Below are 24,894 nucleotides of genomic sequence, written 5' to 3'. Positions count from 1 at the left end.
AAGCCAGGAAAAGTTTTGCAAGTGGCACTCATGCAAAGGCAGATAACCTTTCTGCCCAGATTTCACTGGGTGTTTTTGTAGACCTATCCCTAACTCTGCTGTATGAAAGGCAAAGAATGAAATATTAGGTAAAACTTCCACCGACTAAGAGCAAAAACCAGGCAGATGAGCAAGTCCTGCCTCATTAAATAAATTGGGAATCACCCACAGCAATGCCATATAAATGCACTCAGTCCTGCCTGACTTCTGAAGCTGTAGAGGATATCTGGGACTGGTTATCATCCAAGTGGAAAAACACCTGGGAATTCCCAAGCTAAGAAGTTACAGATGAACATTTTCTGAACATTAAAGCAACACATGAAAAATGAGTCTGCTTGTACTACAGATGGACAGAAATTGCACCAGAATAAATCAACCTCTATGCACTTTCCTTACACAAAAACACTTACCCATTTGACAAGTAAAGAAAATAGTCTCAAGAGGCTGAATATTTTTAAAATTAAATTACCAGGCTATGTTTTTAAAAATAGTAGCATCCTGTTCTTCCTAGCTCAGCTGAGCATCAATCCAGGTGCTGTTTTGCAAGGCAGTATCCAAAGACATTCCTCAGCCTGCCATGTTGACCATCAACAACAACAAATCGAGCAGCACTTCCATGATTTGCTTTTCCCTGTCCTATATTCATCCTTCTAAACATCACTTAGTAGTAAAGCAAGCTGTGCAGGTAAACAGACAAGAAAAAAAATGCTATTGTATGTGTGATGTTTTCACAACTGCTCCTCATTAGCTTCATTCATTTTACACCATTTTCCAGAGATAGGACGAGCCAGTTAATCTGATGAATTATTTAATTTGTTAATTTATCAAATTTGTCAGCAGTCAGTAGTCTGTTCTGAAAAAAAAATGGAGAAAACAGAACTCAGTTTTATTTCTTTTTATTAAGGACAATTTCTCTCATAACTGAAAGGCAGAAAAACGTGTTGCATCCAAAATAATCAGATATAAATAATTATATCAGGAAGGAAATTATCAATAGAATCTCACAGAAAAAAACAAACCCTCTAGTTCTTACAAAGACATGGGAATTCTTTCTTAAGAACAGAGCAAGAAGCCATCTTCAACGCATCTCTTTTAACTGATGCTTTAGAACAGCTCTCTGCAACACATTTTATTCAGGAAAAATAAGGTAGCTATATGAAAACAACAACCAGTCAGTTCAAAATCATTAAACAGAATGTTTTTACCACCTACCATTCACATCAATTTTGATTTTGTACAATGACTCATATCACTCACAGATTCCACTTCAGAAAATTAGGAGCACCAGCAATTCACTTGTCTCCTTCCAACATGAGAACTGTCATGGTTTTATTTTTTGCCAATACAGACTGATACACCAGTGAAAAGAATGACAAACCCTAAATGTGTATTAATTGATGGCTACTCCTTTAACAGGAGCCAATCAAAGCTACGGCATAGGAATAAACTATTTTCATTCAAGATTCCTGTATTAGAACACTAGCTATATGATGCAACTGTAGTACTTGTATAGCGTATGCTATTCCCAGGCAGGTTTCTCCTGGCAGTCTTTTTTGCTTTATCCAGTGAAATTGTGCCACACCTTGCCACTATAATTGCAAAAAGTCTCTAAAGTACTTAGAATTTTTCTTTTCTTTTAGGGTAGACTTAAAATTTTTCATCTCCCTTTAATGAAAGTAAGGGAATTGTGACAAAGTGTGAGGAACCTGATTTAAAAAAAAAATCATACTTTTTCTTCCTTTCAAGGAAAAATCCACATAATCTGAACATCCACCACTGGATGAACTACAAATGCATGTTCTGGTGAATAAATAATTAAAGCATCCAACCTCATATTAACTGCTCTTAGCCACCTACCTCCAGCTAAATAACCTAGAAAATGGAGTATCTAAATTTTGTATTTGTAGCACTTCAGTCAGCTGTTTGTTGTACCTCTAATGACAGAGTTTGAATGGACACTAGAGGTTTTTCAGTCTTGCACTGAATGCACTAGACTGTCTGTGCTTAGGAGATTTAACTCAACTGCAGACAACTTAGTGGTAGTTATCTGCAGCAGCCAAGTGCCCCAAGTAGTACCTACACTGAGCTGTCAATTAAAATTTGCTCTCTCTGAAGTCTGAGATCCATGGCTTCAGGATTCCCCAAAGCCAGCACAAGATTGCTAGGATGCTACATAAGGAGGGAGGTATGTATGCTTTGGGATATGAAGCATAATGCAGAAATGTAAGCATTACTGAAGAACTAACCCAGGAAGTGCTCCTGGAGCCATGTGCAAAGCTGGTATTCCTGTTTGTTCCCTGCTGCTATCAGTCCTACACCAGGCTCACATGACTCAGCTAACCTAGACAAGCAGCAGCCTGGAAAAACCACCTAAACCATGCCACATGGACCTACCTCCTTCAATCCCACTGCCATAAAAACCCTTGCAGAAAACCCCATATCTATCCCAACTGCTAGAGATTAAATATACTCTGACTTGAAGTAAAAGCATGTCTAAATAATTACTTGACAATTTCAGAGATCCTTTAATATGTAAAAGAAGTAAGCAAACCCAAGAATCCTCCTTCATAGCTCCAAGCCCCAAAAACACACCTAAGTAGAAGCTGCTCTCTGTAGTCCCATCAGTCATTTTGTCCTGAGTTGCAGCTCTCAAACTGCATCCATGAACAAGCCCTACTACTTCACAAATGAACAGACTCAAGCGTAAGGTGGTGCTGAAAGCTTGCCAAATGGGATCTGTCATATTTCCAGTGACTCAATGCACTGTCACAGATTTTATTGTGACCCTAAAGATAGGGTTATTTCTTAACTAATGAAGAAACAACCCTATATTAAACACTGTTTTTAAATTTTTATTTCAAAAGTTCCAAAATTTAACAAAAGAAACAAAAAAGTACTTCTGAAAAAAACACAGTTAAAAGAACTTTTTTCAAGGTCATAAGGGATTATAATTCAGTAAGAATACACTAAAATTGGGACAGAATCATAGAACATCTTGACTTGGAAGGAATCTGTAAGGATCATCATTCTAACTCCCTGCTCCTTGCAGGGGCATAACTGTACGTAACTTTACACTAACTGTAAAAGATTTCAGTTTCCTTTTAAATAATCTTAATATTTTAATTATAACAATAAATATAAACAATCACTGTTAAGAAACTGTGCAGAATAAGCAGACATGAAAGTTATTGCACAATATATCTGCTGAATCTTCTATAACCCAACGCTTCGGGTTTCAGTTTTTGGCACTGGATTCCAACAAGTCTTTTGCTTCATTTATTTTTGTTGCTAAGTAAGGTGATCCACCTGAGAAGAGAAAGGGGAAAGGAATACTGTTTACACATTAGTATTAAGTACCAAACTACCTCACTTGCAACATCTCTTTATTACTCATTTTTAATCTCTTTCCTACACAGATCCTTTTGATAAAAATGACATTGATAAGAAGTAAATGAATGGATAAAGAAACATGAAAAATGTAATCAAAACTGAAATCGCTGTAGAATAACACAGAACAACTGAAATCACTGTAGAATAACACAGAACAACTTGTCTCAGAGAGAAGACTAAAATCACTTTCCATCCTGTGATTTAGATCTGCAGCGGGATACTACTGCAAATGTATGCAAGGTCAGCTGTCCTGAACATTCATTCAAACCTAACAGCAATTACTTCCACTCACACTAAAAACTGAGAGGTAAAGTTTTAAAATAACTTTGACAAAGAATTATTGTGCTAGCATCTCCTGGTGTGAGATGCCCAGAGTTACCAGCCAGAAACCATCATATTAAAGCTACTTAAACATGGTACACCTTCTAACTCTTCGTGCTGAACACTGCCATTGCTCTATGCTCCATCTAACCACCTGATTACAGTTCAGCAGGCTTTTTGTGTCTGGGCTTTTTTCAGTCTCCCCCTGAGTGCCAGCCATCTGCCCACAGTCACCAAAAACAACACTGCAAGGTCTATATCAGTAACTTACCACTTACTATAATACACCTATATTTTAATGTGAAAATGTGATTACAGCAGTACTGTGCACTGCATAGCCTTTTCCAAGGCATTTGTTCAACCTTATTTTTTTCATTCACCATTTCCTTCATTCTATTAATCAGAAAAAAACAATGATAGAAGAAACATGCAGTGCTAGTTGTAGACACATACAAATAAAAAGGTGAGGCTTGCTTAAAGACTTCTTTAGATGATTGCTGCAGGAATCCAAATCAGTGTAATTTCATAGTGTAGTATAACAACTGGAAAAAAATTAAGCTCTTTTCCATGGTTTGGTTTTGTTTGAGTGTTTTAGTTCTAATAAGGAAGCCACACTGGAGGAAAGTGAGGAAGGGCAAGGGATGAGTGATGAATTGACTATAGAAAAAATAATTTTTTTTTTCTTTTCTTAAATCAAGTAGCTTTGTAGCAAGGGCTAGGATTACTACATTGACTACTGTTTCTTTCACAGAGTAGATAAGAGGATCAAACAAACAGTAAAAATTAAAATAAACAATGTATTCCGAGTATTTTCAAATGTGCATTGATTTTCTACATGTCTAGAATACAGCATCTTAAACTAAATTCAAATCTGTTGGAAGTGTTTTCACTACATTTACATCCTTAAGTGCCATATTAATTTTGTAGCCCTCCAATGAGAGGAAATTCAATCTCATGATTGCCTAAGTGTTTGTTTATAATTAAGGCAAGTCCAAAAGGTTTCTCTCTCTTTTTTTTTTTTTTCTGTGAGAAATGTTTTTTCACAAAATTTGTAACTGATAACTTAACATACAATGTATCAATATAAAAACACTTTAAAACTGAACTGTAAAGATTAACAGGCAACCATTTCAGTAGTACTCTCTGGGGATGTTTTTATGCAGAATTCTATAAATTTCTTATTTATTTCTAGTATTTCTCTCTCCAACAGTCTGGATCTCAGAACCCATGTAACTTAAAATCTTCAGTTACCGCTCTTTCTTCTATGATCTCCAGGTGGTAAAATATTATTTCAAAATTACATTATACCATTGAATATTATTTTTAAATGAACATCTGTGCTACCCACAGCCAGAATTGATCTATACACAAGCAAACAAGCCTCTCTGTGATGCCACATGTTCAAGATTACTCCAGGCCCTCACTCTGCAGCTGAAGATATTAAGGTTTCTTTCTACAGCCATGACAGAAGAGCTTCAGGGGCACTGAGAAGCACAAATCCCTACAACTGGTGCTCCCACTGAGAAAATGCTCCGTGTCTCACTAGCACGCTCACTACATCCATCCAAACCTACACTGTGCCCAGCTGCAGGGGCATTAAAACTCTCAGAGCGCAGCATTAAAATCTTTGTTAGGGTCGTTAGGATCTTCCTAACAGGAAGCATCTCTTCACATACACTCAATATCCACATGGAGAATCACAATTCTCTTTGGCTCAGGTGTCCACATACTGCTACAATAAATGTAGAAGTGATTATTAATAAAACTTGACCTAATAGAGACTCTGGTTGTTAAGAGACTTCTGACCACTGTAATATATTAGAAATGAAGAGAATTTCCTTTCTAGGTCTGTGCAACTTATACATTACAAAAAGAGTAAAAAATTAAAGTTTGAAATCAAACAAGCAGGACAGCTTTTAAACTACACTGAGGGATGAAGAGAGGAAAGCATCACCTAAACACTTCCCATGGCCAGTGGACACATTTTTTCATTTTCTTAAAATGGGGTGCTGGTAGGGAGCCTATAATTCTGTCAAAAAGATATAAAAACCCTCTGATTTCCCCTTTTGACTTCTGAAATACAGTGCAACTCTTCACCATCTGTTATTTTAAAGCAGAGACAGCAATGAACATATGGGCTTTCTTTCTCAACCAGCTGTAGTGTAGTTAAAGTTATAATAATAGCCTTTCTCTAAGATAAATTTACATTAAAAACCCGGCCAGTAAAGCAAGTGCCCAGCTTTACATTCTTTCCAAGTGAATTCCATAAAGTCTGAAATTCATCAATGATGTACTTAGTAGTAACTGCAAAACATTTCCCCACAGAAAATTACTTTCATCCATGCAACTGGCCCATCACAGTTCAAAACAGGAATTTTAATTTAATGTAAAATTTTGATAGCTTATTTTTCTCTATTTTTCAAAAAGTTTTTGCAAAGTGTGGAAAACTGGTCCCTGAGCTCATAGTCTTAACTGAAGCAGCACAAGTACAGAAAACAACTTTAAATAAAAATGAGTAAAACTGGTTCATAAAGCTCAGTTTATCTGAGAGGACACACAGAAGCTCAAGTCAATAAACAACAAACATTTGCACTTGATGTGGTTATTTACACAGTCAGAAAACTTAAAGGATCTCATTTAAGCCTCCTCCTTTCCAGCCCTAGTTAAGAAAAGTAATAGTTATTTACCTTTATCAGGATGATTCAAAATCATGATTTTCCTATGCGCTGTTCTGATTTTGTCCTTGCCAGCAGATGGACTGCAAAAACAAATTGAAGTGCTTACAAGAAATGCCAGACCACTCAGGCTAAAAATTAACAGTGTATACTGGCTTCAAAAATAATTGAAACTTGAGATTTTCACCATCTTGTGGACAAAACATAAAATTGCACCTCTGAGGAAGCAACAACAACAAAGGCATGTAAGGCAAAGAGAATGACATTTTTCAAAAGCCTGTGTATGTGACATATATAAATATCTTTCAGGTTTTTGTAAAATGTAATACATCCACTCATTTAAAATAAAAAATTTGAGGGGGGGAAAACAGGATAGCCTTAGCAGTTCTAGGGTATATCTGGTTGGTTATTCTAGCATTAAATGCAGAAAACACAATTTTTCCTCCAAGAAAATAAATATCTTTATGACCAGTGACAAAACAACAAATATTTAATATTATCACATTTTGTTCTACTGTAAACATTTTTATAGCAGCTATAAATATTTTTTCTTTCTGCTGGGGCCTGAAAATAATGCCTGTATGTGTTATTTTTGCAAAGCTGTTCAACGTGTTACATTCAGGGACACGTTGATTTACAGGTGCTACCTACATAATATTGTTTACTCCAATGACATACATAAAATATGTATTTTGCCTAAATTAAATACAAAATATGTACCTTACCAGACAAATAACCACTCATGGATGCAGTATGCCAACACAGTAAAACTCTTGTATGCAAAAGGACAGTCTGAATGGTTCAGTTTTTTATAATTTGTTAGTATGCAGAAATGAATCAGTGTTTTCCACTTCAGGTGACTTCTTAATCAGTGATGATTCAATTAATTAATCTTTTTGTAGATACAGGTTGAAGGCAAGGTATCAGCCCAACTAAATTCCCGAGGTAAACAACTTCTCTAATTATTATTCTGTCACAGTGAAATTAGGGTATGTTGCAAAAATAGTTCACAGAACTGCATAAGAAAAGAATACTCCAATTGAACAGAAAGTGACATAGAAAGTGAGAAACAAACAGAGGGTGAAGGGTCTTGGATTATATAGATACAAAACTGAAATGATTTATCACATAACCATAAATAACAATCATCTATATTTTGATTTGTAAAGCTGTTTTTAATACTGAAAAGGAAAGCTGTTATACCACATTTAGAACCTCAGATGGTTCTAAACCATAACTGGGGAAAAGTGGCAATTGCATATTACAGAAGATCATGCATGTCTGCTCAAAGAAGCAATTGTGAAATGAGGGGTTTACTTCAAATTTGCTCAGTTTGCAAGATATTGTTTATCCCACAATAGGCTCTAAAGATTCTTTATCACTAGGAGAAAAATATATAATGTCAAAATCATATTTTCCTTGACTCGCAATGTGACTCACACCAACATCATGCTGCCTTTTAACATCACCCAGTGGCCACGAAGTCTATCACTGTGTTACAAACAGCTGATATGCTGGAGGGCAGGGCTGACATTCAGAGGCACCTCCAGAGGCTGCAGGAAGGGGCTGACAGGAACCCTTCACAAAATTCCACAAGGATGGGTGTAGAGCCTGGTTCTTGGGATGAAGTCTCCCTTGCAATGCTAGAGGCTGAGAAATGCCTGAGTGGGGAGTGGCTCTGCTGAAAGGGACCCAGGGCACAGCAAGAACAATTCTCCACCGCAGGATGTTACCATGCCTTCAATCCAAACAAAAGTCACATCTTTTCTGAGCATGTTATTGTTTGCTTTTTTGTTTAAGCAGAGTACTAGAATAATTTATAAGGCATTAGAAGTCTTTTACAAAAAAAGTGATGGTTTTGGCAAGAGTATTCCACATTCTTGCAACATGCATCTGCTTCATTCAATACTTGCTGAAGTAAAAACATATTGATGCAACACACCTACCTTACACCTAAAATAAGACTTGCTTCTCGCCTACTCATTTTCTGTTCAAATCCTCCCTTATAGTATGATGAAAGACTCTAAGAAGAAGAAAGGGAAAAAAAGCAATAATTAGTTCGTGTAAAAGGTACCAGGAACTAAAGTGTAGTTGTATGATCTCATTCAGAGCATTACATTCATCTATAATTTATTTTGAAGGCATGGAATGACTGGAAACCAGATAATATAAAACGATCTCTCCTGAGTGACAATGAATACAAAAAACAACTTAAAAAAACCTACCTATGTTTTCACAATCTTCTACTGTTAATAAAAGATACTAATAGCTACAATCATTGAAATCCTGCCTCCAGGAAAAAAGTTCAGAGTCCAAGTACATATTAGCACAGGACGGTACAGCGCATGTGTTGGGAAGGGCATGGGAGGGAAAGTAGGATACTTGTTGAGAACAGCACTGGTACCATCACAATGACAAATGCAAAAAGTGACAATATTTTGGCATCCATGGATGTTAGGGACAATCACTCCAGATATTTCTACAAAGCAAATTGGTAAAAAACCCCAATAGGCATAAGAATAGATTTGATGTGAAGGAATGTTACTTCAAAAATTGTATCATGAGTTCTTTGAAGAAATTCTGACAAAGAAAGAAGAAAAAAAAAGGAAAATAAGAAACAAGAAAAATAAACAGAAAGAAACAAGGAAAAAAAAAAAGAAGGCTTAGCATAAAGCCACAATTTCTGTTTTAGGAAACCACTGAGCTGGAGAACACTGGAAAATAGTGAAGTATATAGGGAATCCTAAGCCTTTACATCCTTTCTTCAAAACCAATGACTGACAACTATTAGAAACAGGATCTGGGGTAAATTTTTTAAACTCATTGTCATATGAAACTTTATCCATTGTTTCAAGAAGGGAAGAAAAAACAGTGGGAAAAGAACATTAAAAAGGAGATGGAGATGAGTAAATCATTACAGCTACTGTCATAGAGAATGAGTTGAAAGTCTATTTGTCAACCATAAATCTATTTTAAATTATGAAAAAAAACCTGTGGAACCATCATTAATGATTAGCAGTGATCACAATGTGAATGTTTCTGTAAGTCCCAGAGGTAGAAGATGTAGCTCCAAGCCTTGGAGAACTGGCACACAGAAATCACTCAACAAGACTACAGTCTTTTCCTCAATGCAAAACCTATCAACCAGGGGAAAATAAGCTTCTTTTGTTGCTATCAAAGGGAAGTCTGGCCTGAGAGCTGAGACTATTTTTAAGTATTCCCTTTACCCCCAAGTAAAATATGCCTGGCCCTTGAAAAAACACTCTTCTCACTAAATAAAGCCATTCATATTCAGTGAGAATTTTGCCTTATGTCTACACAAGCTCTCTTATATAATTTCAAAACCATTATATAGCATTTAAAGAGCTCTGTCTATGACATCTAAGAAAAGCCTTTTAGCTCAGGAAAGATATTCACCCAAAAGCATGGTTCAGAAATATTTCACCTATTACTACCATAAAGTCACATGCAACCACAGAAGAGATTTTTTTAGTGTGTTGTTATCATCCAAAATGAATTTTATCTTCCTTCTACCCACCCCAAACCATGAACAAAGTAACCACTACTGTAACACTACAGGTATCAAAGCAGAAGGAACTGTGGACACGGCATGCCAACAATGAGAATCTGTGGAGGAGCCACTTCTGTAACTACAGGGTAACACAAACCAGGTCTGGAACAGTGCACATGGACATGACAGGTTAGAGGGTGCAACACTGGGGGAACACACAGCACTTCTCTGGTTCTCTGAAGGGAAATGATGTCAATAATTTAATCGCCAACAGGTAACACCCTCGAAGAGCAGAACTGCACAGAAATTTGCAACAATGCCAACAATTACTACATGCAAAAGAAAAAAGCATACTTTAATGCTCTCTGAAAGTTCTTCCAGAAACATTTGCTCCCAAAGCAGTCTAGGTGCAGATGGTTTCCTGAATTCTTCTCTGCCTTTCAACTCTGACATACAACTCTAATGCAGGAGAACACTAGCTTGCTATTAATGCAGAGAAGAGCAACATTTGAATTTAACACAGCTTGTCTCTGTTCTTGGTAGATTTCATCTAAAACACTATTTAAAATGAGAAACTAGGGAGAGATGGCTGCAAGCTCACATTCAGAAGTATTTTTTCATGTTTTTAAAGCCTACTTCCTTACCACTGTTCTAACCTTAGGAAGCCTCGGTTCACCTCCAAAAAGAACGAAAAAAGAAATTCTGTACCCTGTGTCCTTTCACACAAAAACAGTTTGTTGAATGGGTCTCCACGAAAAAAATATTTTCTTCTCATAAGTGAAGGATGTAGAAACAATAATCAATTCCTAAATTAAGATCTCCATCCTAAGCAGAATTTAAAGCAAAAGGAAATTACACATAAAAGCATTTTTCCCGTTGGTTAGAAAAAAGAGGAAAAAATACTAAGACTTCATTTTAGGCAACACGTAGGCAAATTTCTAGCTCCCTAATGAAAGCACTTTTGCATGCTACTCAAACTAAAACATTTTTTTCCTAGTTGTAAATTCTAAGTAATGGCTGGAAAGATATTTTTCTGTTATGAGAACTCCTTGATGAGCAGGCAGCCCTAGACACTTGATTATTTATTAGCTCCAGCAATTGCAAAGAAAATTTTGTACTGGAAAAATCATTGAAATGAGCTCTTCATTCCTTTGTACTTTTTGGGGGAAGGGGAGGAGGTATCATTTAATTTACCTAATTTCCTTGCATATTATTACTGTTTAGCAATTTATGTAAGTCCTCCTTTCTGAACAAATGCTATTAATAGGTTTGGGGCATAGGGAGGGACAGAAAATGGCTGCATTTGCTTTGCAAACATCTATTCGGTCTTGCAAATCTTCACAAAAGCAACCAGATAAGAAAATCCAATGCACAGGGACCATGACATCTTCAAGATACTTTTTCTTTTGTAGCACAGGGAAAGCATAATCACTGTTTCCATGCCAGTTAACAGAGTGAAAACACCAAAACTGAGACCATACATTACATTACATGGAGTAGTGAATTTTTCTGAAAACTGTATGCTCCTGTTCCACGACCAATACAGTCCTTCACCAAAAAGGGAACAAACACTGGACGAAAAAAAACAAACACACAAAAAAACCCTACAACTATAAACTATAAGAAGCTGTGATATAATATACAATTCTGCTAATATCAGTTTTAACTTCCTAAACTTCAGTTAGAAAAGAAATCTTATTAAATGTACTGCATTGTGCTCTAAAAACTTTATTTTCAATTAAGAACGAGAGAGAGAGTTGCTACCCTTACCTCTCAATTCAGAACTCCATGAGTCTGAGCAGAATCAGATCCAATAAAGGAAATACAGTGAGAAAACCTAATTATGTGCTACAGAAGACAGAATTTTCTTATGGAACACAGAGTTTCGTGATTGTGGGATTTGAGTATTTTGATAGTTCATTTGGCCTAGAATTTCTGTGTCTGTCTTCAATATCTTCTGTCTTTCAATCCTCAATATCACTGATTCCACAAAGAAAGCAAATGAATGCTATTGAAATACTTGCTTCTTTATTTCACACATTAAGGAAATATTAATAGTATAACTAATGGCACTAACCCTGAGAAGAAAAGCCAAATGACTGCTTAGAGCTATGCACCGTCTACTGGCAACACTCTTCTCACTCCACACAGGAACAAAACAGTGTCACTGACACCACTGACAAAACTACAGTCACACTAAAAAACAATGCTTGTTCTGTGGGAGCAAGCATTATGACTTGCCATAGAGTGGTAATGACAATGTTCCCTCTAGTGTCTTTCTCCACTGAAAGAAAGATGGTAGAAAACTTCAAGACTAAATTACAGAAGCATTTACAAATACATATTCTTAAATATGAAGTGACTGTCTTAAATAAGATGTAAAAATTCAGAATAAAGCATTTACTTGCTTCTACTTCTGACTAAAAGGTGAGTGCAGTTGTTGACTGTACGTGTTACTTATTTATGTAAGTAAATAGGAAGTGTAAAATCCTCAAGATACAGCAAGCAGCATTTTAAATGATAATTTTGTAATTGCTCAGCTTGACCTTTCCCAAATCATTTCCTAGGGAGCAGACAGAAAGAATAAACTGCATCTCTATTACCTTGTGTGATTGGGAAGGACCAACATCAACTGTGATTTCTACTGCAGAGAGGGGGACACTTTGTAAATGGCGGAGGAAGAGTGGGGGCTTAATGAGGGAGACAGCTAGCTTTTCAACAGTCAGCTCTTCACAGACTCTCAAGGAAAAGAAGGGCAAGAGGGACAAGGTTTCATTCTAGAAAGCTAGAATAAGCACTGGAAATTATAGAGACCAAGTTAGGTGCCTTCACCATAGAAACCCAGCAAAGTAACATTGAGCCCAGACACTGAAGGTCATGAGATTTTTATTTTTTTTCCCAGTAAGCACAGGCAGAAGTACCAACTTCTTGGTAACCTTTGTCAGTACAGTGTAAAGGGCAATAAGCTGTCAAGAAACGTGATGAAAGTGCTAATTCAAAAATTATACTCAGCAGCTTCATATTCCACAAAGTCATGTGAAACTACTAAAATAAGCCGTTTGGAGAATAAGCACTTATATAGGACCCTTGCATTTAATCTTTTCTCTATTGTTTCAAAGAAAATAATCCATTGTTAAGGAGAGGAAAAAAAATTAAAATATAAACTGAGAAAGTAGTAGCTGTAGAGTAGTAAAAATCAAATAATCCTGGCCAAGAATTATACAAGGATCTTCAATTTGGACCATGGTTGCAGAAGAAAAATATTATCACTATCCTCTCAAAAATATAAAGCCAGAAAATACACACAGTAAATGGCAAACGGGAAGAAATTTTTTACTGTCTCCAGTAGATCTCATCTTACACTGAAAACTTGTACTTTCAAGTTCAGAAATAGAACAGCAGAAGAGATACCCTACTGGAAATCAACACACAATTCTGGGCAGAAAGGTAGGATGTGAAAGCAGACAGAGGATACTGCTCCAGGGACTAGGAACACTTAGAATGCAGAAGCTCCTGGTTTGCTCTTTATGGTTGTTCATGAATTCTGTAGGACTCAAAGTCACAGAGGTAAAAATGGGATAGGTCTGTAATGAGCTTGGCTCAGTCAGTATTGAGGGGTGCAGTTTCCTAGGAACAGACACCTCTCCATGCAGTAGCATGTCACATTTCAATGTGTTAAAAAGAGTCACGGCATGCTTTCTTATGTGAATGTATCTGAATTTAGATTCTCTAGCCTGTATCTACAAATGGATAGAAAAAGAATGGCTGGAGTAAAACAGCTAGGGAGGGAGGGAGGGAGAAGACTGAAGCACTCCATACTCTGAAGCCACATGTACTGCCAGCTACATCTAGCAAGTCTGCAAGTCAGCCTGTATCTGTATCATGTGAAAGCAATTTAATTCACAGTACCTAAAGTCCCCTCTGTTGTTTTGGCAGGCAATATGGGAATATCTCAAATTTTTTTTTGAAATAGGAAAAAAAAATTGACATTGGTCTCACAACAGCAATGCAATAAGAGTGGCAGAGAACAAAAAAAGTTTTCCAGGAGCACTGTTTCTAGCTGAAACACATGGCAAGCAAACATAAATGTGGACCAGCCCCAGGAGGACAGTTGAATCTCCTCCCCAGGAAGCTTGCCTTGATCAAGCTTGCACCTTCAGCACACAGGAACACCAAGTACAGATGGCAAATTAATTTGGACTGCAGTGTCCGTCTAGACAGGCTCTGTGCTGCAACTGGCCTAATATTAGTAGATACAATGCTAATATTGTGTTTTTTAAAAACCTACCTTTATTATATTTTTCAGGAAATAATAATCTGCAACAACTACTCCCTGAACACGCTCACCCATCAGCATCATGAAGGGAATAGCATTCTTTTGCTGTGGGTAAGTGTACACAGACTATGAACTCTGAAGAAACATACTGCTACAAGCAGACATCTAGCTCATTGGGAATTACTTCAATCAAACAGGAATGGAACACATGTATTTATTTACCAGAGGAAAACATAGCCACTGAAGCAGTAAGTAAATGCTCTCAAATATTCCCTGCATATGCATCCCACACAACACTCTACTTCTTGATATTGTACCTCATTATTGTATTTTTTAACCAGTAGGAAAAAAAACAAAGAACAAAAACCTGGTTATAAGTTCAAATTAGCCAAAGAAGAAGAAAAAGACAACTCATATGTTAACTAGCACAAAAGCTCTCCCATCTCCTTGGCAACCCATCCTAGCAGTTCATCAATTTGTCTTCTTGATTTTTAACACTGTATCTAAAAGACTAAATTTTTTCACTTTTAGCTGCTGGAAATGAAACTGTGTGTCATCACTTTGCAATATTTAGGAATTAGTGACTTTCTCACTGCGTACTTGAACAATTTATCTTTACACTTACTAGTAAAGGGTTCCAAAACAAGGAACATCAGTATAAAAAACTGCAACTGTTTATCAAACTCATAAACATCTTTTGATACAGCTTTATCCATAGGAATTTAAAATATAGAAGAAAACATGCCAGAACTTACACAGCAGGGAGCAGCCCTACCCTAGGAAAAAAATTATCTACCTGTCACTTTACTGTATTTAACATAAAATGTCTCCTTTCTGAATACTTGAAATACAAAATCATAAATTTAGCATAAAGTACTATCTAAACTTACAGAAGTTGAAATCCTCCTTGCTGCTTCTGTAATTGCCTGCTCCAACGGTTTCCAAACATGGAAAGCGTAACGACCTAAAAAAGATGGAGGTTAAATGAAATATTCACTAAAATGCAAAAAACCACCCCACAAACAAGCTCCAATTTATGTTCATCAGTTTACAGCTGAAAGAATTTTGTTTTTAAAAAACCCCAAACTATTGGGAGAGGGAGAAGAATTTTAGTACACTGCATCTAAAAACCTAGTCATGGACTGCAAAGACCCATTGTGTTTACTCACTATTTAATTCACTAAATAAATAGATTTAAATACATTTCAATATGATAAATGAAGATATCTGCCTTGTGAACTTTAAAAAAAGGGTAGTTTGAAACATTGGCTTTGGGTATACATTATTTATTACTCTTCAAAGGTTATGTCTTCAAAAAAAGAAATCCATGTACTACACATTTCTTGCTGTGATGCTGTATGCTTAATTACACACCTTGTAAATACTGCAATTTTAATTTCATTAGAAAAAGACAATCTTCTGGGATTCAGAGCCATTCAACTCCTCACTAGCACTGACTATCTATAGCCAGGAAAGACTAGAGGAATCCCTGTAAGGCTGTGTTCCCAAAAGAACAAAGCAGTTCTGTCAACAGCAGAATCAAGATTTATGCCATTTTACTGGAGGATTTTCCATGTAAATCCTCTCTCCCCAGTTATTGCTTTAACTACTGTTTACCAATGTAACTTAATATTACACACAATGGAAAAACTATAAAATGTGGCTCTGCTTCATTCAAATAGCATCTTGCATTTATTCCTACAACACATATCCTCTCTGTAAGTTTTAGCAATCTAAGCTCGTGCCTACAGTAACACAGGAGTCAAAACCACATTAGACTATCTCTGCTGAAATGTTGTGATGTACCATTACCTCACTCTCTTCTTAATGCTCTCTGTTAACCATTGCTTAATGTTAAACTCATGCCCTGTCTTCAAACTGGAAGACTATTTTTCAGAGTAACAAACAGTCCAGATGCAAAGAGTTCAGGTAATAAAAAAAGAAGTATGGAAACAGTATGATAAATCACTAGTCACTAACACCTTTTATTTTCCTCTATTTCAATTTGTTGAGCATCACCTTCACATCACAGCATCTTGTTGCACTCTTCTGTACTAAAGGGCCTCTAGACTGCAATATGTTATTAAGAAAATAAACTTTTCACCTTTCATTTTACAGACAAAAAGCAGCGGAGCATTTTAGCTGCTGTCCATGAAATTACATTTCCAACTTTCTCCACCGTTTTCAAAAAGCATTTTGGAATTTATTACTTTGAAGGTGGACACAATTCTTATGACTTCTATAGGTGGACACAATTTTCCATAGTATTCTAGAGCAACCTTTCCACTTTCCACTATTATATTCATAAAAACTTCATTAACCCTTCTGGAGACTGCAGCTCACAAAGTGAGAGTTCTGCCAGTAATTTACCTTACCTGCAAATGCAACAGTTGCGACGCCAAGTCCGAGCGCTATCATAGTCCTGGCCTAAAGCGGAAAAACAGGAATCAGAATAACACGTGAATTCTAATTTGATATACACACACCTTTTACTTTAACAAAGAGCATTTCTGATGTCTGATGTGGACATTTCATTTATAAGCTACAAAAGCGATGAAAGTAAGTTTTGTATTCCACAGGCTGTTAGATTTTTATAGTTCAGTCCCATTAACCCCTACCATTGTATCAGGTTTAACTTGAACTACCCACTAGCAAATCAGTGAACACACACTGAAATCAGCTCATAGTATGCACTGATAAAAACACAAGAAACATAACTATACAGAATTATTGGAAATTACTTGTGCAGTCTAGTTTTACATAACAAAGTATCAGTTTACTACAAAAACATGAAGAACTAACTCATAACTCTCATATCAGGTGTATGTATTCTCCTACTCGGTGCTTGAAAAAGTCAGGCACTTTAAGAAGGGTAAGAAGTATTCCTGTGTTGATCAAAAAGCTGAAGAAAGATATGAAGTAAACCTTGAAGAAAGATCTGCCTTCTCCCATGTTTGCAGAATTCAGGAAGGGAAACAAGCTCTCTACTTCTGAAAAGCCTCCAGGCAATCTTTGAAACAAAGGAAATAGTCATCTGCGGTATTACCTGTCTTATCATATGACAGTTCAATAATGCCTTGAATTTCCCCCCAGCAAACCTGAGAAATCAGATTAGGTTTATCTTGAATTCAAAACATAATGACAGTGAAAATGCTTTTACCACCAGACTGTCTCTTCTATATATTACTTACTTCCACAATTATCCCATAGCTGGTTTATACCTTTTATACAAGCAATTCTGACTGAAGGACTTAAAGCTCCAACTTCAACGTGAAAGCCCTAGTAACTGGATCTGGAACCCAGGTGCCTTTACCACTAAGATTTCTGGAGCTAAAATACTTTGTTTTCAATTGTACCCAACCTCATTTCTAGACTGTGGGAGCAGGGGAAGAGTTCAGAAATACTGTTTTCAAAGCCTTCCTACAGCTGGCTTAGTAGGACCTAGATCATGGGTTGGCAACTTGCCCAGAAAAAGGCAGCTGAATAAGATGCAGGCGCTGGTGCTGCCCTCATGCCCAGTGGCTCCTACAGCATTGGCTCTGAAGGCGAGTGGCTGTGACTGCTGCCTGTAGCACTGAGCTCAGGACAGAAGTCCCAGCCTCCTCTGAGGTCACCGGTAGAAGCAGCTGTATTCCTCTGGATCTAGCATCTGGATGTTGCAGATTTTAACTAAGTACCTACCTCTCATCTACCTAAGGGGGAATTCTTGCCTGAGATATTTGCCTGTATATTTCATTTTAGTAATTTAACTCTTCCATTTCAGTGCGGTCTGCAGTCTCAACAGTATCATTCATTTCTGAATGTAAAAATAATGTAGTAGCTTTATGTCTGTTGTTCCTTTCAGTTCCACAAAATTTCCTCTCATCTTTTCCCCATGAAAATGTTAAAGCATATTATCTTAAATGGTAAATGATGTAAAATTGTGAAGCATAAGTTCATCTTCTCACTAAACTAAAACTCTTTTCACTTCTTCTCACAAATCAGTTTTTCCCAGGCTCTCAATACTCAAACATTAAAAAAAAATTCCTCCACTTAGACACAAACCACAAACAGCCACCTTTCCAGAAATATCATGACACTATAGGAATTCTGTATTATTCTGTCTTGTGGTTTGTGACCATGGATTAATATTCAAGAGTTTCCTTGACTTACTCAGACTGACAGCAAGAATCTTTTACTAAGTGGTTACAGTCAATTAAGAGCTCAACAATGTGTGAAACAGATCATGCTGGCAAAAACAAAATTCTTAGCATTTGATTGTCCAAATTAAGTTATACTTGCTTTGTCACCAAAAAGGTGGTTTAAGTCAGCAGTTTACAAGACATGCAGGTTTCCAGCAAAGGATTAGCAGCAGACACCTCATCACAGGCAAGACCAAGCACAGAGGCCAGACTAATAACACCAGGATTCTGTCAGTTCAGTGCAGAAGTAGCTCAAGTGTTTTTGCACAGTAATCTGGGAGAACAATGCAGACACCCCTGAGGGCCTTTGACAGAGTCAGCCATGTCCGCTGGAATGCATTAGTCCAACCTCAGGGGAAAGCACCAGCAGTCAGTGGAAAGCTACTGTTGCCCAGAGTACAGTGGGTAAAAACAAACCATGGCAGCAGCCCTTGAATAGCAGCAGGATGCAAAATCAAGGGGAAAATAAACACAAGACAGAAAACTTGGTAAAACCTGTACAAAGCTCAAGACAGAGAGGAACAAAAGACTGTCCACACATTTAAGTAAGGTACAGGCACCAGAAAATCTGAAAAACACTGGTTTATGGTAACTCACCTTATTTTGATTATGAGCATGTTAGAGAAGAGTCACTTGCCACATATTAGCAAAGAAGTGATAACTCGACACACCAAAAGCATCCTAAATGCTATGGTGTGAATGTATCCTAACTATACTCATATGACAAAGACGAATTTGGATCAGTGTGAGATTGCAAGTTTGGCCTTTTTCTTGACACGGAGTATCATAAAAGCAGTGGCAACTCCAAGTGTTAACCAGTAAATTCCTGAAGTCCAACTTGACTCAGTTTCCTTTTCCATGCTCTCTCAACTCAGTCGAATATTTAAAAGAATCAGTCAAGGTTAGCCTGGTGCTTTGAAATATAAAGTCCAAAGCTTTAATTAAATGCACTCCTTTCACGTCAATATTAAATGAAAGCAACTCGCTCTCTCTGTGGAAGGCAGCAGTTCATTTACAGCATGCTAATACAACTAGCACCATGACCATTTTTGTCTCCTATTGCTTGAAATTGCATTTCATAAGGGATAAATAAATAAATACATACACACTGACTTTCAATTATGACAGAATTGACCTTCCCTCCCTCCAAAAATGCTGTTAAGAAACTTCCAAGATGTGGATTTTAAATGAAATCATTATGTTACAATCCAAGCGGGAAAAATAAAGAAATAAAATATTAAAAACTAACATCTGTCCCTTTCTTTATTTAATGAATCAGCTCCCAAAGGTTAGTCATCAACCCCATGCTATTCTGCTGATCTCAGTATTTTAATTTTACTATGTAATTCAGTCTTCAGTAACAAACCCTGCTAAAGGAAACTAATGAAAAAGTTATGTTAAATCTGTAAAATCTGAATTTTCTTAATCCTTTTCAGAAATTACTATAAAAAAATACAGGCATTAGAAAGGCAATTGCCAAGACCCGATTTACCTAAGCATTTGGCAAACAAAAGACCATAAAGCATGTTAATTAACACACAGTATGTTAGAAAACCGAGAATTGCTGCCTATTCCTTTAATATTTAATTCTCCAGTAGCCTTAATTTTTTAGCAGAAGAAACAGGGGAGGATGAGATATTATTTTTGCAAATCCCCAATCCATGGTGCCCTTCTAACTTAAACATACCCAAAAAATAAAATTACATATGGAGTTCTTAGCATTAGAGCTTCTTCTTCTTCTATGAAGTAGAAAAAAGTTAAATTTATAAACAAAAGGGAAATTTCAAATGCATAATTTTAAAGCTTCAGCACAACACTCCTACATCTGACAATGGGCTGCTAATGCTAATGCTTCCCAAATGTTAAAACCTATCTGCCTGCATATAATTTGGATTTTAAACTGGTTCTTCTACTGCAACTAGTGGAACACCCTTCTCAGTCAAATGAAAATATTCTGCTCTCCTCACTACTAAGCTTCACACACACAGCAGGAATCCTACAGTCTTTTGCCTCAAAAACCCTACAGTGAGCACAACAGAATAAAAAGCACAGAGAAAATAATAATTTGTTTTCATGAGTTGAATGGCATTTTGCAATTAATTCATACTTAATTGTGGACCACCAAAATAGGAAGTAGGTACCTACATTCAAGTACACAAAAGTATAAATTGCTTAACTAAAAATGTTTAAGGTTTGGTTGTTGTGGTTTTTTTTTAGTTCTGTACACTGCTAAGAAGTAGGATATAAAAGTATATTAACTAAGTGTACAAAAATATTTCTGAAAATAGATATTCCCTTAAATAAAAATTCTTGACTGGAAATATAAATGATTGTTTGGTATGGAAGAGAGAATAAGGCTTCTATTCTTCAGAAGAGTAGCTACAGTTTATTGGAATACTGCTCTAGAGCAAACCACCTTACTAACACTATATGGAGGCAGAACCATTGTGAAGTGGGATTATATTACAAACTCTATGCAACCGATTTGATTTCATCATCTAGTGTCTCCCCTCTAGTCTTAAGCTTCCTAAGAAATTTAATTTGTTTTCCTACAGTGAATTAAAAGTCATTTCAGCTGGATGCTGTTCTCCATACGGACACAATTCTCACATAATTTTGTGTCCTTTAATTTCCAGCAACCTTTTTGGTTTGTATACAAAGCTACAACTACAGTTCTGGATGATTTTTTGTAGGAAATTGAACCAGAGCAAGATTCACTAACAGAACAATTACCATAAGGTATTTAAATCAATCCTCTTGAGTATGCACTAATTAACAAAGGCTCCTGTGGGTGATCTTTGAGAACAGACTCCTCACGCTTCCACTGCTGCTCTTCCATTGCTCCAAACGCTTTTGTAAAACAACTATGAGAGTCAATGTGACCATGATCAGGTGACTTTCAGCTAATACCGTGGACTAAGGAATAAATTCCAATAGAAAACTGTAGACATCCAGATTTCAGCCCTCTTCAGGCCCACCTCAGTCTCCAGACCTCAGTAAGAATGTGACAATACTCACAACAACAAAGCAAGCCATGATAACTCCAAATGCGATTTTTATCCCAAATGGGCAAGAAGGCCCAAAGACTCAACAAAATTCTAAGAATTTCCTGCCAGCATTCCGCAGGGAGAATGGCCATGACAATAATGAGTTTCAGAGCCAACTTCTTAAGATCACACACTTGCTGTTAAATACACAGGAAGACTCTTCTATGGGAAAAAAAAAAGTCCTAGACTGTAGTAACAATGAATAAATAACTTAGAGAACTGTGATTTTTCAACTGTATTTTAAAAAAGTAGAAATATTGTAGAAACAACTTCACACACACAATTAGGTTAGGCAAGTAAGACTTTAAAGCCATTTAAAAAATGTGAAAACTTCACCATCTGGGGCTTTAAAGCTGTGTGTTTTTCCCAATTCTCTTTTCCAATGGGAACTCACTGTTCCCTGAACCAGTTGAAGTGACAGGAATGAAGAAGAGGGATAAAATCCCAGCATCCTTTCCTCTAGAGCAGGATACGGCATAGGAAACTTTGGAGATGCTCTGCCTCCACCCAGCCTTTCCCACAGTACAAAATACCACATGAGAATTACTTTTCTGAAACAGAGCTCTACAAAACCTCCAACACTCAAACCTGTCTGTGGTAATAACACTTTCACAGTGGGTAAAAACACGTCAGGTATCACCTTTTCATGGCAGGGAACAAAATTTTTGGCCTCGTTTGTGAGTGCTGGGGCTGAAGCGTTCCCATGTACCCTGCTGTGGAATCGCAGCAGACAAGGGACTAATGTGTATGTGCCAAACACACACTGGGTGAGGAGCCAACCACAGACTCTCCGTGGTGACAGAGGAGAACTGCTGGGAAGAACCACGGATCGCTGGCATTAACACACCATGGGAAGGAACAAGATGTGGCTGGAGAAGGGGACCATGCAGAGGCAGGGCAGCCCTTTTCCCTGCTCGAACTTCTGGAAGTAAACACAGGAGTACAGTGCAAGGATGAGGCCAAGCACTAGGCACAGACTGTAATGGGGGGAGGATCAAGACCACCAAAGATACCCCAAGCCCTCCAGCCTGTTTCCAGAATTGCGTTCAAAGAGAGAAACCTGTCTTCTTGGCAGGGAAAACCTATCCATAGAAAAGTATCCCCCAGACACCCCCAGGACATTTCATCAGCTGGACTGAGGCTGGAACCAGGACTGGTGATCTCCTTCACTCTCACACTTTTCCTCTCTTTCTTTTTCTCTTTCTATTCTTCTTTAAATCACATCTTCTCTTCTCTCTTGCCTTCCACCCTACCCCTGTATCCAAAACCCGCTGCCGTGTGCTTACACAGTAGGCCAGAGCCAATATATCCACACCAACCGTGTAACGCACTAACAAAACTTTCCGACTGAGGCCTCTCTGCCTCCTGCCGTTCCCGGGGACCACGAGCACTCACGAACCCCGGCTGTGCCCTGCTCTCAGGGGTGGGAGGCCCACGCCCGCTGCCCACGCTGAGCTGCACACGCGGCACGGCCAAAGACCCCGTGCCCCGCTCCCCGAGGGGAGCGCAGAACGCCCGTCCCCGCAGCCCCGGCCCCCGCCCGCTCACACACGTCACCCTTCACACGTCTGAAGGCCCGGGGCGCGGACGGGGCAGTAGCCGCCTCACGGCCCCGGGGGTGGGGGTCCCGCCATGCGCTCACCAGCCCCCGGTCCAGCTCGGCTAGGCCCTTGCCGGCGCCTGTAGGGGCCCGGATGTACTCGGCGTAGCGCAGGCCCTCGGCGGAGGCCGCGGCGCCCTCCATGATGGCGCGAGGAGGAGCGAACACTACGGGTCGGCCGGAGGGACAAAGAGCGCCAAGCGCCTCCTCCCGCGCGGCCAGGGCAGGCGCGCCGCAACCCGGGAGAAATGGGCAACGGAGCGATGAGGGACAATCGGCGCATTAGCAAATGGGATCAGCAGGGGGAAAACATGCAGGCCACACGGAAATTATTCGTGCCCATCTTCAGAATACAGGACTTTAGAAAGAGGGGGCGGCAGGGATATATGTAAAGGAAAGTATACAGCGTAGTTAATCTGGGGGAAAAAACCGCTAAAATGCGTTTTAAACTTTACGTGCTTGCTTGCGCCTCAGTTGATGTCTGTGTATGTTTCACTTTGTTTGTACTTTGGTTCCCTGCAAATGCTGCCACTTTGGATGGTAGCTCGCCCTTCTGGCAGTGCTCCTCTTGTGATGCCTCCCCGTGCAGAAGTGGTCCATCGCCTTTCGTCCCACTCCACCATCAGTGACATGCTCAGCGCCCTGTCCCTACAGCAGGAAATTGGCTCTTCCCTTGCGCTGCTTTTCCTTCCCTCCTGCCTGGTAGTGCTGGCGATGGAATGGGATCATCTGCGGGTTGCTAAGCGGTGTGACTGGACAAAAAGAATTGCTCTCCTTACCTCTTATTTCAAACGACGATTGCTCTTCTGAGCATCTCTTAAGTATCTTTTTAAAGTACCGCAGAGGAGAGCTGACCGCATACAGCATTTCATTAACTTAAGAAAGATGTATAAATTTAACTTTCTACTGAACAGAAGTCACTGGAAGTTGCATGATGATCCGTTTGTCAAGAAATGCATTCATTTTTACTTCTTCATTGGACATATAACATACAATCATGTATGATTAATTCTTTAAACCTTCAGTGGAGTTGGATTTCTTAGAAACTTAAAACTTATCTTAGAATCAATAAAAATGTCCCCAACTAATCTTTTTTTATTCATTTATTTGCATAGAACTGATGCAGAATAGTGTGTCGCTTACTACTTTCTTGATTAGCAAACTCATCTTAAAAAACAATAAATGGAAAGTTTTGGAATTTTGGGTCTCTTCCTTAGTTTTCCAAGCTGATCTCTGAGACCCCTTAACAGGGCAGATTCTGTTCTCATTAATCCAAAGCTATTTTGCCCAAATACTACTGTCTCCTGGTCACAGCAGCCAAATTCTTCCTCCTTTGTAAGTATCAAATCCAGAAGAGCATCTGCCCCTGTCAGGTGCTTGATCACCTTTGTAAGGGAATTATAATCTATGAACTCAAGAGGTGTTTTATGTCATTGTAAGGGTCCAAGCAAAATTTGACTCTCAAAGACACTAGGTTATAATATGGTCCATACAAGTACATCCAGGCACACTCTGAGATGGAGAACAGTGCTCAAAACATCTTTTTCATATCACCAGCCACACCCCTGCTGCTGCTTTCTGGACAGAGAGCCGCAGGAAGCATATGGATTACAGGGAGCAAACCAGATAATCAACAGGAGGAGAATGTATCATCTGCCAGGAGTGAAACAGTGTAGTTTGTTTTCCTTGGAAGCCAGGAGGGGAGGAATGAAAGCATCTGGGTCTGGTTATGGTTCCGTCCTGAAGCTCCTCTCAGCGTGGCACAGCTGTGTGCTATTTTATGCACAGGATGGTGCTGGTAGAGACAATCTGTCCATTACTATGTAATTCAATCCTAAACACTGGTGTGTTCCA

The 24,894-nt window shown here is 38.2% G+C and overlaps 1 protein-coding gene across 1 annotated transcript; it reads right to left on the bottom strand.

Moving 5' to 3' along the window:
* Positions 1-919: 919 nt before the first annotated feature.
* DNAJC15 (DnaJ heat shock protein family (Hsp40) member C15) lies at positions 920-23,213 on the bottom strand. The gene is made up of 6 exons (XM_084226285.1): positions 23,083-23,213; positions 16,588-16,639; positions 15,103-15,176; positions 8,372-8,448; positions 6,438-6,508; positions 920-3,345 (listed from the first exon to the last, which is right to left on the bottom strand). Exons 1-6 carry the CDS (start codon positions 23,182-23,184, stop codon positions 3,275-3,277), a joined length of 447 nt encoding a protein of 148 aa, XP_084082411.1. The 5' UTR covers positions 23,185-23,213; the 3' UTR covers positions 920-3,274.
* Between the last annotated feature and the right edge of the window lie 1,681 nt (positions 23,214-24,894).

This window comes from Fringilla coelebs (assembly GCF_963513975.1).
Source record: "Fringilla coelebs genome assembly, chromosome: 2".
NCBI lineage: Eukaryota > Metazoa > Chordata > Aves > Passeriformes > Fringillidae > Fringilla > Fringilla coelebs.
This window is presented reverse-complemented; position numbering and strand designations above follow the sequence as displayed.